Genomic DNA, 15278 nt, shown 5'->3' with positions numbered 1-15278 from the left:
AATCTAAATCCTCAGAACTGTCAAAATCACATCCCTACATTTATAAAGAAACGCTTCTGATACAAAGATACTAAAGAGCAATGAGTTAATCTACATTCATTCATCATGCAACAATGATGCATGAATTTAATTTAGGAGCATCTACTACTGAAGGGAAAAGAAGTGTTATATTTCGTGGATTAGATGTTTACAGGCAATGGTTATTGCTAATTTTTTTGTCACACTAGCAATGTGTCATTCCTGTCTTTGAGAGCCTTTAACTAGAAGGAATTCACAAGAAAATAAATAACAGTAATACCACCCTCTGATTTCAGCACTTATTCTTCTTTCCAGACCCCCTGCAATGCTTGTTACCAGGCTTTGTCTACACTGGGTAAAGAAATGAGAAGAGTAATTAAATGAATATGTTGATTAAATTGGTTTAATGGGCAGCTAGTTAGACAAGGAGCTGTGGCAAATGGGGCACACAGTCACATACACCAATTACCTGCATTAAATTGCATAGAAGGCAGAAGAATACTATGACTTTCAAAGCTGCTCAGCTTGAATTGATCATTTTGCATTTTCTCCCAGCCAGATGCAAATGGACTGAATGTTCTGCAGCTGTCATCACCTCTCTGCAAAGTTAAAGGCAGTTGCCCCCAACTTAGAGTGCTTTTCATGATGTACCTCCAAAGCTCTGTGCTCATAAAGCTTTTCATTTGGAGGAGAGCTGGCTACTGCTCCTCACTGGAAGAAGAAAACATACATTGCCATAATGTCTGATTTACCATTTGTGGCTGATCTGAATGTCTGGAGCAGTAAAGCTGGCCAGCCCAGACTAATGGTCAATGGCACACAGCTGGAGATGCACAGCTGGCCTCACTATAAAAAGTTATTAATGCATTTTGTGAGTTTTCAGATGCAGCAGGCCACAGGGAAAAATTCAGTAACTGGGGATGCACCATGAGCATGCAAAAAGCATATAAAGAATGAAACCTATGCTGGCTCCCCAGCAACTTGCTCTTCAGATTCTTCATTTGAATACATTACAAAGAATGAATTAAACATGCCTGTTTGGCAGGGAGCAGTGGGAAGTGTCTCCTGCAGCAGTGCAAAATTCAATCCAAAAATTTTTCACTTACACGTTGCTATTAGTAAAGCTGCCCCTAAAGCCTCTCCTGTACCCAGGTGAATATCCTGTTCATCTGTCTCCCTGCCTGGAAGGCTCAAAGCAATAATAATTGGTAGCTCTTAATCAGTGCTCACAGAAGTCAGAAATCATGTCAGATTTGTGCGTCTGGGACCCTAGGGCAAACCAGAATATCTACAGTGAAGCTAGTGGAAGTAAAGGGTGATGCTAGAAAGCTGTTCTGGTGGACACAACAGAATGAAAAGAGGAACTCCTAGCATAGGATACAAATCTAGATGGGGATCAATTTAGTGAAAGAACTGCCAGAATCTAGCAGTGGTAAGGCTGCAGTAGCCAACTCAACTGTCTTCCACATCACTAACATGTGCAGAAACTTTGAATACATGCTACATGATTAGGAGAGAGAGAAAAAGAAAAAACCACTAGGTGTCTGCCCTGTTACAGTGTCCATGACAAATGACTCGCATCCAACTGCAACACATTGCTAGAAGTATCCAAGTCTACCCTACATTCTCTCTGGTTTGCTTTTTATGTAACTTAAGCAAGACAATGCAGATGAGAGGCAAAAGAAAACTGGCTTGGGCTGTGCTCTGGGCTGCAGGATCTGCTCCTTTAAACCTGCATTCTCTGTTGCTTGGAACTTTAAAACCTTGTTTGTGGGAGGAAGGGTATATTTTTCTTACTGCAAGGGAAACAGGATTTTTAAAGAGTTTTAATGGACTCCTACAGTAATTCACCTTGACATTATTTAGCAATGCAGTCTACAAGAATCACACAGGGGAAGCTCCTGGCTCATGCAGCTGCTGGAGCCAAGGAGAAACTGGTATTGAAAAGCTTACTCAGTATTTCTAGACACGAACCAGGTAGACCTGAAAAGCATCACGATGCTAGCAATGGAACACTTGTTACAGGCTAGGGACAATTTATAAGTCAGTTTGCAGCATCAGTGTTTTTTCAGGGATAACTCTAATAGCCTAAATGGAACTGTTAAGCAAGCCAGATTTCCACTCCCAGCTGCTTCCCTCACAGAAGTCCCTTCCCACCCAACCCAGCTGATGACTACACACAAGCAAATGTGATCACTGAACATCCCCAGCTGTTCAGTAGCAATACACATACCTCAGACATTCATTATGATTCTCACACCAAGACACAGGGCTCTAGAGGGCTTGCAATGGGTCTTATAAAACAGGATTGCCCTCTCACCTCAGAGACAGCCTCTGAGCCACCCACACAGATTCCTGCTCTTCTAGAATATACACCTGCCAAAAATTATACATAAGGCTAGAAATAAAACTAGAGAAAGTTACTCCACCTGGCACTTGCCGTGTACACAGAGGTCAGTCTCGTAAGGCCCACAGGGAGTACCATCAAGGACTCTGTCTGTCACCAGCACAGGGGAATCCTTCCCCAGTGGAGAGCAGAAGAGCTCACATGGCTTATCTGGAAAAAGGAACACAAAAGTAACCGCCTTTTGGAGCGGCACAAACATTGAGGCAACAGTGATGCAGCCTCTGCATGAATGGATTTGGAAAGGTACATGTTGCTGTTCTCATCATTGAAAGAACATGAGCCTTTCAATTTAGGCTTGTCATTTCCCCCATTAAAATATCAATATTCAAAGGGTTATAATTGATGAGATTGGTCTTTTAAGATACAGAAAACTATTTAGTCAGTACACTTCTATGTATTTGTGAATGGAAGATGTTTGTTACGATGAACACTCAGCAGCCTGATATGAGTGACTAAATAACTGCGTGTGACAGTAACAGTATTTGCATACATAAACTTAAAGCATTATTGCATATTACCTGCTCTTTCCTTTAGCTCTCATTTGCAGTCCTACAGATATTTCTGTGAGCAAACTATGCTGCTATACCTAGAGAAGGAACCCTCAAAGTAAACTGAAACACATCAGTAGGGAAAAGTTGCATTTTTCATCCATGCTTCTTGGCAATCATTGTATTATATATTTAGACCTTATTTTGGAGAAGCTACTATTGTGTTTAGCTGGAGGAGTTAAGTAAAAAAGCTTTTTCAAAGATTTGTATTATTAACTGGCAGCCTGCAGCAGATGTCAGCGTTTGCTGACTGCATTTACCATGTGTTTAAGAAATGTATTTAGGTGATGTATACATAACTAATTACTAATTGTAATTAGTCTTTCAGCTGTAGCTAAAAGTTTCTGTAGTTAACAGAACATACTGTTGTAGCCTCTTCATCAACAAATGGGAGTCTTACAGAAGAAATCACAAGAAGCTGCAGTGAAAGACCAGCAAAAATTCCAGAGGAAGATGAAAAATCTTACCATCTACAATGACAGCTGTCAGGAGGCTTTTCTTCTTGTTGGTGTATCTGTCATGGGCCTGGCACTGTTGGTCCCTGAAGCTTGGCACACCTTTAGGGCAGGGTAAGTTCTCACACACAGTGTGCTCCACGCTGGCTCCCCGGCAGTTCTTCCCACCTGGTCCCGGGCTATGGCAGGAGAAACAGACCAGGGGCAGCAGGAACAGCACAGCTACTCAGAGGCACAGCTACTGAGGCACAGCTACTTACAGGCACACCTTTGCCTAAGTTGCCCTGTCCAAGGCCACTCCTGAAACAGCAGCAAGAATGCTTTCTCTCAGATGTTCCCTGTTGGAGGGCAAATCCTGTTCTCAGTGGCTCTGACAGAAAATTATTCAAGCTCCATTCTAGATGTATATCTCATAACAGATGCTCCAGAGCACTTCCAAAGCATGTTCTTTTTTAGTGTCTCATGCAGAGATTAATAAACAGGGGCTGTCTACACATTGCACACCTCAGGTAAGAGGTAATCCAAACTGCTATGCACCTGTGGGCACTAAGCAGCCTTCTTAGAAGACAGAGTGTTTAACTGTTTGTGTTCTGGTCACAAACCAAGGGATGTCATGAATTTTGTGCTGCTGACATAAATTTGTTCTTAAGCTTCAACAGCCAACTCATTCCTGTCCTAACCTATTTTCAGATGGAGCAGGCAAATGACTGTGAAAGAGTGGAGAGAATGTGTATGTGTGTCTGTGTGTACCAGCAGTTTCAGAACAGGACCTGAAGTCAGGTACTCCCACACTCTGGGTTCTGCCATGACATCAGGCCTGGACTTGAATAACTTTTCCTGTGATCTGGGACAAGTTTCTTAACTGATGGTGACTTGTGAGGGTTAGGCTTTGGAAGGTGCACCGAGTATGACACCTAAAGTCTAATTACTATTTATATTTCCAAAGTCAGGCAGTTCAGAAGATAATTTGTGGTTTCATCACAAATACCAAAGTATTTACATTCTTAATGGAGAAGCCAGAGGCACCAAGGTGACCCTACTGAGTCCAGAATGACACCAAATATCCAAGGCAAGAGGCAGGCACCCCAGAATGTTCCACCATTTGCTTTGCCCCTGCCCCAAACACTTAACAATGGGGACACAGCAAATGTCTCTTCAGCACATATCCTCTAAGGTTCTGTTTTCAGCAATTTGAAACTAAAATAATACAGAAGTAGCTATAACCTGTAGAGTATCCAGAAACAAATTGGTGCAGCAGGTAATCTCCATCCATGAAAACCAAGCCATTTTACACATTTGTTTTTTAAACATGCAGGAAAGACCAATAATCCAACATCAGGATTAAGCACCTGCAAAATCTATTTATTCTTATTTATGACTCCCCAGGGAAGAAGGAAAACTCAAACTCTTAACAATAGCCCACATTTTCTTTGCAAAACTAAACTAAACAAAAGACAAACAAAAAGCCTAAGTAAGCAAAAGACTTAGCCATCCTCATGGATAATTTCTTTAGCTGCTTGCTGATACTCTCCTGAATTTGTCACATACCTATCCCTGCAGCTGCAATCAGCAAAGTCATGTTCTTACTCTTCTTTAACAGATGGCTATAAAAAGCAACTCCAGCCAAATTCCAGTTTTTAGCAGTATGGTTCTTTCCATAAGCTTCTTCCCCCTTCCTTCCCAGAAGAGCAATGAACATCAGCTTGTATCAGTCAGCTAATTAGAATGCAAGGCTCTCATTGTATATAATTTATTTCTGTCAATGGTCCCAGCAAGAGTTGCTCTCTTCTTTTACCCGCTGGCTATAGGATTGGCTCTTTGATTTCCTAGCTGGACTTGATGAATTCAGCATTTGGTGGAACAGAAACATTTGATTCTACATAGAAGAGCTTTATGCCAAATTTCAGCCTCCATCAAATTTTAACAGTAGGTCCATAAATTGCAGAAGGCAATGCTGATCTCCAGTGACACTGTAACATCACAGAGTCACCAGCAGAACAGTTTGAACAAACACCTGCTTGCACCACTAACAGCTCTTCTGTCACACACACGTGCAGAGGGCAGCAGATGTGCTGAGTCTGGTGTAGAAATCTTCTGGGAGGATTGTGTCTGCTGCCTTGGACTGGATGAGACAGACACTCAGTCCAGATGACTAGGAGCATGGTGCTTCCCACATGATCCCTGCACTCACATAAAGACAGATACATGAACTCTGGTTTCAGCACCGTCCCTTTGGCTGCAGCAATAGAGATGTAGCCACTGAACACGACTGACTCTGTGTGTATTTGTGTGCACATGCACAGGAAAAACACCCAACAAAAAAGAAAGCAGAACACCCAAAGAGTGGCAGAGTGCTCCCTTGAGAGCAGGGCACCAAGCTGTTGGCTGTGGAACAGGAGACACAGTGAAACAACCATTTACTGTGTTCATCAGCAGTTGGTTTGGCTTTAATCTCAAGATGTCATTAACTTGTGAGGGACTTTCTATGAGTTTGCCAATGCAGAGTGGAAACAAGCAGCTCTTGCTACTGCTAGTAATGTTCACTGGCAATAATGAAGAGCCAAATCCATGAGGAGACAGAGATTTCCTGAGCACCCATCACTGTCAGTCAGCAGGAGCTACAGGAAAAGTCTTATTGCTTGCTTGGCCCTTCAGCAACCTGACCTATCTTCCCTTTCTAATTAAGGAGTAACATGAACTGTCTCCTCCTGATGTAGTTTCTCCCAAAATAAAGAATAGGATGCACTCATCAGCCACAAAACAACACATCCTACAGATCTGGGAGATGTTTCTACTCCCAGTAACCCAACAAAAAACAATATATAGAACAAGACATTCCCACCTCAGCCCCCCTGTGTCCAATAGCTTCATACTTTATTTGGTAGCATGTTGCTGCTTTCTACTAGACTAACTCTGGCAAAACACTAACAGAATATACAGCATCTGTTCAAGGGGTTTAGAGGTTTAGCAGATAAACCGACATGGATGGGCCATCAGAGAAACGGAGAAGACAAAGCTCTGTCATGCTGATTATGTCCTGCTTTGGTACTGTTTGGATAGGGAATGCAGAATTACTGACAATAATCTTGTGACTTTTCCATGTCTCCAAATGCTGAGGCCGAGACTTGGGGCATCATCTCTATCAGACTGTGCAAAAGAACGTGAAGGGAAAGTTCCCTGTAATCCAGGTCCCAAGCCCTGTATAATATGGGCTCTAGCACTGCCTGGGACTTCCAATAAATAGCATAATTCAAGCCCACCCTGATACATGCCTGAAACAGTGACTGGTGAGATCTCCTGGTAGACAACCTCCTGTCCATCCTCCTCTGTATTTGTGTCATAAGAATCCACCCAGTATTGGAACTGGAGAAATCAAAGCCCATTTACACTACTGTGACCATTTCACATAACAAGAGGGGACTGTAGAAAGGGTGGAGATCTTGTTCTGATGTCCTGTTTCAGCCAATGGTTTTCTCTTCAGTTGTACAACAACAGTCCAAAGCCCAGACAAGAACCCAGGGCAGCACAGCTCCACAGTCTGCACAAGCAAAGTGGCTCAGGACACTCTCCCTTACAGCCGTTTGGAGGCAATGCATGCAATACTCAGAGAAATTACAGAGAGGAAAAACCAAATCAATCAGTGAAGCAACTGGTTTAAAAACACTGATAGTCCCACAGGCTCAAAACTCAGCTGGCCAGAGTGGAGATTCCATTTAAAAAAAAAAAATATCCCAAGACCAAATATATATAAAAGAAAAGATAAGTCCCTTAGCCAATATTTTTGGACAGTGAATAAACCAGCTGCAGAAGAAGTGGGCTGACGCCAGGAATTTGAAGCAAAAGAAGATCACGTGTGTATCCCCAGCCAAGAATGTATATGAGCAAGAGAATTTTAAAATCAGTGTGTAATCTTGGAGGGAGCATTTCCTGTAATTTAAGAAATGATGATGAATGGATTTTTTGGTCAGCACTGCGGTTAAAGAGACTTTTTGTAGCTGACAGCAAAGAAACCAGCTCAGTCCCTTGTTCAGGAAAATGAGCTGGTAAAAATCAAGCCTGGACATTATAGACAATTGTAAGTCAGCATTATTTAAGGAGAGGAATAAACAGAAACATCCTTTTCACATGAATACAGCTCTGCTGCAGCCAGTGTGTCCCTATCCATCTTCTGGGCATGTCTTAAAAGACACTATGTTGCTAGCCAGAATTTCAGCCCCTATTTAAAGAGAAAAGTTTCTTGAGCTTTTTTTTTTTTTTGCCTTTTTTTTTTTTTTTGTGGAGAAAACCTTAAAATATGAATATATGAATAAAGTTAGAAATACACAACTTGGAGGGCTGCTCTCAAGGTTGTGAGCATCTCCGAAGTTATAATGCACACAAACATGGTAACCTGTTCAGGCCTCCCACAGAAGAAAAGACTTCCATATGTGCCTCAGTTGATCTGAGGGATGAAGGATGGCACATGGGAGATAACATCACTTACATTTCTTCCTGAACCAGAAAAAATTCCAAGCTCAAGCACAGAGCACAGGCTTATTTGTAGTCACTGTGCAGGAACTAAACAGCACCCACTACATTCTGTGTGTGGGAAAACTTTTGTTTCCATATGCTTCACATCCTGATGTACAGAGTATCTCAAGGAGCTTTACCAACACAGCTCTATGACACTGTGACCACTGTCAGTCACTGTATCAGTTCCCAAGCCTAGAGATCGCTCTCCCTGCAAAACTGATCTCCAAGACATATTGGCTCATCTGTAGATTCAGATGAACTTTTCCTCATTCAGTACAGTGCTGGAGAGAAAACACAGAATCATTTTTTTTCTGCCAAACTACACATCTTCAATTCAACTGTATCTATGTTTGAATCATTGCAATGGGCCACTTCCAATGGTATCCCTCCCTTCAAGGCACTTCACCACACTCTACTTTCACTCCAGGATTTTGGCCTGGGCCTTGCTGCTTGTGAACTAGACATCTCATGTCCTCTACACAGCCCTACTGCCCATTTCTTTCCTGTACTCTTGCAGCAAGGATTGTCCAAGTGCTACATGCAGAAGAGCAACAAGCACATGGGGAAGACTTACGGGGGATTGTCGCATTTCCGCTGCCTGAAGCGCACTCCGGTGCCGCACGTCCGGCTGCACATGCTCCACTGGCTCCACATGCTCCAGTCTCCATCAACATGCTCAGGGATGGGAGTCTTACTGACACACTCCCCAGCTCGGCACCACTGAAATGCAATTGTGTTAGCACAGGCTGGAAAGAAGTCCTGATCTTGCAAACATTCCTGCACACGTGGACTTAAAAGGATGTCTGAGAGATTACGACAAGCCCGTGTTTAAGTTTCTGGAGATTCAAGGCTTTGGTGAGAGGGAGGTGGGAGGGGGAGGAAGAGAGGAGGTAGAACAGAAATGTAAATGTCATCCTTAATGAACCCCTGAAGGGAGTTCTGTCATTAAGAAAATAAAATGACAGAATTGAGCCCCTTCCTTTATAAAGCAGATAATTATCTAAGTGCTAAGACTTAAAGCCACACTATTCACAGAAACTGAGTCCAAGAAATTATACCCCCAAGCAATGTCTTCATCAGCAGTATTCCCAGTACACACAACATAATTGAGTATTTTGGACCTAACTTGGCTAAAGCCCCAAACAACCTTTGATTCTATTAGGTTGCTCTGGCTCCTGACCAAGCAGCAAACTTGGCCCATTCTCCTGCTCTGTCCAGGATATGATACAGTAAGCTCTGCTAAGCAGTCTTATGAAAGAATCACCAGGACTCCTGTAGTTAGAGAAACATATATCTAAGAATCTTTTGTCTCAGTTTCTTGTCACGCTTTCTAGGACCCAGCTTTTCTTGTCATTGTTTAATTTTATTTGCAAGCAAAGAAAAAGTCTCTAATCTTTGATTTTAGCAACAAACTTCTTTATTTTACTCTTTCTTACCTCCTTAACCATAAAACATACACAAATACTAGAATCCAAAACCAGTAAAGGGCTGGCAGTTACCAAACCAGTCAAGTTTCTTTGTAACCTAACCAGTTATCAGCCACACTGGGAGAATCAATCAAATAGGTTTATGATTCACCTACCACAGCTCAACCTGGAGGTTAAACATGTTCACTTAAGTAAATGTCTGTTAGCACAGGAGGCCAGCTGGGAAGCAGCAGCTGAGCCTCAGTAACTCCCACCCTTAAGGAACTGAAGCCAGTAACTAAAATGGTGATTTTCACTGGAGGGAGATCTGCTAATCTGAGAGTTTATTTTGCATTTCTTGTATCAGGTTTCTACACTAACTTGGTTTCTGGAAAGTCTATATATGCCTTAGCCATCTGAGCATATACATATAGAATAGCAAATGATACTTTGAAAATAACTGAACATCACTGAATTTGAACTCAACACATTTTGAGCTACTTTCAGAAAAAATAAAGTTTTTCAAGTAGCCTCTTTTCCTTTCCCCTTCTTTCTCCACTCCCTGAGTGTCAGCCTAAACACTCTCCATGCTTTCTACCTCAAATATAATCAAGAACACCACCACCTTAGCTTAGACTGAAAAAACACCTCACTCATGAAACACCAGTGGCAGAACTGGCTAGAAGGGACAGGAGGGAGCTACTCCCTACCCTGACCTGCAGGGTGCTCAGGCTGTGCACTTAGCTGAGCTCCTGCACTGTCTGTGTAGTGCCTAGATGGCAAGAACTTTACTGAGGTCTCCAGAGGCTACTGGAATACATATAACATGAAATCAGAAAGACCTAACCCAATCCAGCTGTTAATTGAACAGTTTCTGTAACAGAATCAGTAAAAAATATGGGTTTATTGTAAATACTGAACATTTCGGAAACATTACAGACAATACTGGAAACAAATAACTGCTACTGAGCATTTTGATTACCTTGTCTGCGCCACATTCAGTGCCATCCAGAGGGGGGTCCAACTTGGTTTTACAGGATGTATCTCCTTCCACCAGGCACCAGAGCCCAGCACACATTAAATGCTGTAATCACAAAGCAATGAAGTGCAGTTACTGCTTTTGGAGATGTCAGCTATCATTATAGGATACACTGCAAAGCTCAGGCAGTCTTTCCCAAGTGAATCCAGAGGCATCCTGTTGGTTTGAGAGCAATGCTTTTTTTAAGGATAGATTGATATTAGTAGATAAGGCTGAGAACAGAAAAGAGACTGATGGCTGCCATTGTCAGGAACAAACCCTGCCCAAAACAGGAAGAGCATTATTTAAATAGATTTCACAAGAATAAATCTGGTCCATGAAAAAAGAATCCTACATGGGAGGTCAAGACGGGTGCTTGGAACTGTATCATATGCTTAGATACCCAAGCTGCTTCATTACTTGTATTTATTAAAATACATTTACAAAACTAAGCATGATGAAATGCAATTAGTCCTGCTGGACTTGGTGGTAGCTATTACCAGCCAGCAACACCCCTTGGAAGAAGAAGATCTTAAGGCAGAAGGAACAAGAAGAAAGGATTTAATGGTGTGCCATGCAGCAGAGGAGGAGCGTGGTGACAGACAAGGGCAAAGTTAGTACACGTTTGGTGGTGAGAAGTAGCTGCGAGAGACCAATGTGCTAGAGAAGGTGAAAAGTGAGGTGTGAGGGCAACAGCAGCAGGAGGTACAGCACTTCCCCCTGCCAGACTTGAAACACATTCTAGGTGTCATTACTCAGTGTTGCTGCTCTGCTCACCAATGGGTGTTGGTGATATTAAAGCTGATCACACTTGTGTGATCTGTCAGATCAGTAAGATTTTCAGAATTTGAGAAGAAGAACCAGAAAAAGGGGCCTTGACACTGTTAACATTTTCCACAGCATCCACCATGCTTTGCATTCCATGAAAGTGGATGATTTCAATACAGTACTACAGAGCTGAGTACCACAGAAAGAAAAAGAAGAGTTACATTTCTTTCCACTATTGTTCACGTTTCAGCATAATGGCAAAAAGATGAGAAGCCTGACTCAAGTGCCAGCTGGTCTTGTCAAGATTTATTGCACCTCATCAAATAGTTGAGTCAACATGCTTCATCCTTATGGTTCTTTCACGATCTAATGTAAGAGACTCTGGGTCCATGTGTGTTCTGTATACATGCATGTTGGTATGTCTATATAAACCAGATCTGGATGGCAGAGGGTGTAGACAAGATAAATTCCAGCACCAAGAGTGATGATGTAGAACATACTGAAGCAAAATAGTTGTTGCAGCAGTATCTGCATCCTGTTTTGTTCCTACCTTTCTTTCTGGAGGTTTCACACCATTTAAACCAAAAGAATATTCACAAAAACAAGCAGCAGACAGTACAATCCAGCAACATCTGTATTAACCACAACACAGAAAGTCATCATCAAACCAACAAACAACAGCAGATACATCAGGGAAGCCTAAATCAATGAATTTTAAAGACATTTTCCCTGAACTAATAGAGCATTTGGGAAAATGTCAGACTTTAGCGATTGTGACTGAATGACTGTGACTAATTAGCTGTTTGCCCCCAGCTCTGAAAGCACTTTAGCACCAATTAGCCACAAGGACATCACACACAGTTTTACAGAGGTATTCAGAGGCAGAAGACTTGACAAGCTAGATTTTAGAGCTTACTGAGAATTCAATTGCTCCACACCACAACTCCTACACTCTCAAAGCCCCATCTTCCCCAGAGAGGACTAAAATAAAATAGTACATCAACTAACTGTCCATGAGTGTTACAGAAAGAACACTAGGCAATAAACCATTTAAAGTGAAAAAGTTTTCCTCCAAATAACAAACTTAGAGCTCTGAGAGGATGCTTATTTTCCTAGTTGTAAAGCTACAGAACCCTGCATCTGGTTTAACTCACCGGGATCTCAAGGTGATGGCTTATTCTTTATATTTACAAATATGAATGATTGAAAAGGATTCAAAAACAGGTATGTTAAAAGCACGTTACAGACCAAAGTTAAAGGCATCACGGGAGGTTCTAGCCACAGTGGCAGGACATGCTAAGGGTAGTTACTGGACACAACTAAATGCTGTCTGTGAACATGACAAACTTCCTAAATTCTAACAGCTTCTTTGCCATTACAGATAATTGTATTGATGAGTTATGTTTCCATTAAGCCAAGGTCAGAAATTAATTGATAACAAGGACACTCTCTCTTCTGCCTTGATGATCATGAACAGTCATCTTCTGAAAGCACAATCAGCAAAGCCTCTTTCCAAACTCTGGTTGGGGAACTGATAAATTACACGAAGGGAAGCTCCAGAGGTGAAGGGTGCAGACAGCATGTTGTTTTCACATTTCTAGGCTTCAGCCCCTCTCTTACACATAACCACAAAGCATCAGATCAGGATGTGATGAGAAATCCTCCAGCCTGATCTCTTGAACAACCCAGACAGAAATTTTGCCCCATGGTTCCAGAAGGAAACCCTCTGCTTCTGTTTTCTGTCAGAAAGACATCCTGGCTGTAGATGTAACGGAATCCACTGCGTCTTTAAATAAGTTGTTTTAGACACTTACGAGCACTATTGCTAAATATCTGTGCATTTTGCACTGCCAGTTTTTGTTAAACTTCAGCTTCAAGTCCCTGGATCATAAGCAGCATGTAAATTAGAGTTAAATTCTCATATTTGATGTAAAACTGGGAGGATGAAAAGGGGGTGGTGGAAACAGAAAGTCATAAAAACGGAGCAGCTTTTTGTAAAATGTTGGTTGCCAGCCAGAATTCCTCTGTAGCCCACAAGAATGTGGAAGGTGAGAAAGCCAGCTAACACTCTCAGGTATGAGCCATGGCTTGGGGGAAACAATGGGCACAGATAACCTCCAACAGGAGTGTCTGTACCATCAGCACTACAGAACTGAGCCCAGCCCACAGATACAGCAGCTGCAAATATTCACACACGTGTTTATGTGTGTGTGTATATATATATATACACATTTTTGTATATACAGGTATTCACACACATACATATTTATAAGGAAATAAATAAAGGAAAACTCTCTATTAGCAACACTAGTCTTTCTGAAATTTCCCATCTTTGAGGTATGGAAAACCCAGGATTTTTATAGTATCTCTGTGTTTGATTCTGAACACTAAATGCAAAGCATATTTCAGGAAACAGTTACAGAAAAATCTGGTAACTGCTCTTCAGCTCTGTGTTCTGGTGCCATACCACTACAAAGCTCAAACACTCGTTAGTGCAGTGCCTTGTATTTAATACAGCACTCAGATACCCCAACAAAGATTCAACCATCAGCTTTGGTATTGTATGTTCCCAAGATGTTTTATCATGTTAATAGCTCATTTCAAAGGAGATCATATATCTTCCTCAGTTACAACAGAAACCCAAACAAAAATCCCCATTAAACAGTCCTATAGCTAAAGAGTTGCAGTGCCTGACTTTTTAATAGTTAAATAACCAGCTTTGTGGGGAAGTATCAAAGTGAGAAATGGCAGGACTTGAAAGGGAGTTGCTTGTGTATGAGTGACAGTTCAGAGCTTACACTGATACAAAAGAAGCCATCAAAAGAGCTGTATTACTGTTATTTGTAAATTCAGCAACGAGCTTTTAGAAGGCAGGTCTCTGCAATGTCTGTCTTTCAGCCTTCAAAAAATGCCAGTTAGGATTTTACAATTGTAGATATTTTTAATTGGAAAAATATCGATTTGTTGAAACTGTCTGCAGGTAAAGGTCACCTTTGGATCAGCTCCCAGCTTGAAACATTTCCAAAAGCAAAATAAATAGCTGTTGAAAAGCAGCATTTCCATTTTCTCTCTTTTTTTTTTTTAAAAAACTTAAATTGAAATGCTTGTTCAAATGAAACCTTGGGGAATTGGTATAGACAGAAAATAAAATTTAAAAATAAAAATTAAGATTGAACTTTCATAAAGGTGCAAAGTTTAGATTCTCAAAAATTCCTGAAAGATAGGTAGACTTGTCTGCACATCTGTTAGAAACCAGTCCTGAGACAGGTCACAGTCCGGAAGCTCCCAAGGTAGGAGATCCCTGCTCGGCAGGTGAACGACGCCTCAGATTACAGGAATTATCTTGGCATCTATTTGAGAAAGGGGCCTTACTGTGCCAGGTGTTTTCTCTTCCTCAAAGAGCTTGCAATCTAAACAGACTTCTGGGAGCTTGGAGATAAAGGAAGCTTGATCCCTCTGTTATAGGTGGGAAGATAAGGAGCAGAAGGGGATTAAATGTTTTGCTGAAGGTCTGCTGGGAAACAAGGGTAAAGGCTGCTCAGAGCTGTGCAGTCCCCTGCTCAGTGTCACAGCCACAGGCTCACACTGCCTGCTCTGGCTAAACATCAGGGTGAAACCAGAAACAGCTCCTGGGATGCTTCAGGAACATGTCTGTCTGTGGGCCTTCCCACCTTTCACAGCTTTTCATCCTTTTGCACAACACAGACTGTTTCTGAGGAGGGTGTTCACCCTCCAGGTAACTCCACCTCACACTGCCAGCACAGGCTCGCGGCGGGTGAAGCGCTACAACCACTCACACGTGGGTCTAGGGAAGGAATCTATTTTAGATTCTTTAACTCAGTGCTATAGCTGGAAATGAGAAGCCAGAATTAGTTCAGCCAGCTCTTTGCCCACACGCAGTCAGTCTAGAGTTTGCTAATTTCTGGTTTAGCTGTTGAATCATCACCCACTAAAACCAGCATGATTCTGCTCAGTTACCTCTTCTGGTCTCAGTGAGAAGAAAGGGCTCACAGTACTCTCCCCCTCTCAAAACCTCGGATTATTACCTACAGGGGGAGCTTCCAAATCTCCAAAGCATAAAGAGAATCCAACACATAAAGATATCCTTCCCATCAGGGAACAACTCTAAAAACTAGTTCTTTCCCT

General features: G+C 41.9%; 1 protein-coding gene across 1 annotated transcript in view; it reads right to left on the bottom strand.

Annotated features, from left to right (window-relative positions):
* The window catches only part of ADAMTS17 (ADAM metallopeptidase with thrombospondin type 1 motif, 17), a 169856-nt gene that overhangs the window by 67585 nt on the left and 86993 nt on the right, over nt 1-15278 (bottom strand). The window contains exons 9-12 of the mRNA XM_009995309.1: nt 10329-10430; nt 8515-8660; nt 3441-3607; nt 2448-2575 (exon numbers count right to left, since the gene is read on the bottom strand). Coding sequence (XP_009993611.1) covers nt 2448-2575; nt 3441-3607; nt 8515-8660; nt 10329-10430 — 543 coding nt within the window. The remainder of the gene's footprint in view (nt 1-2447; nt 2576-3440; nt 3608-8514; nt 8661-10328; nt 10431-15278) is intronic.

This window comes from Chaetura pelagica, unplaced genomic scaffold (genome assembly GCF_000747805.2).
Source record: "Chaetura pelagica isolate M959 unplaced genomic scaffold, ChaPel_1.0 scaffold453, whole genome shotgun sequence".
In the NCBI taxonomy this organism is placed as follows: Eukaryota; Metazoa; Chordata; class Aves; order Apodiformes; family Apodidae; genus Chaetura; species Chaetura pelagica.
Note: the sequence above shows the minus strand (reverse complement) of the source record. Positions and strands in the feature narration are given on the sequence as shown.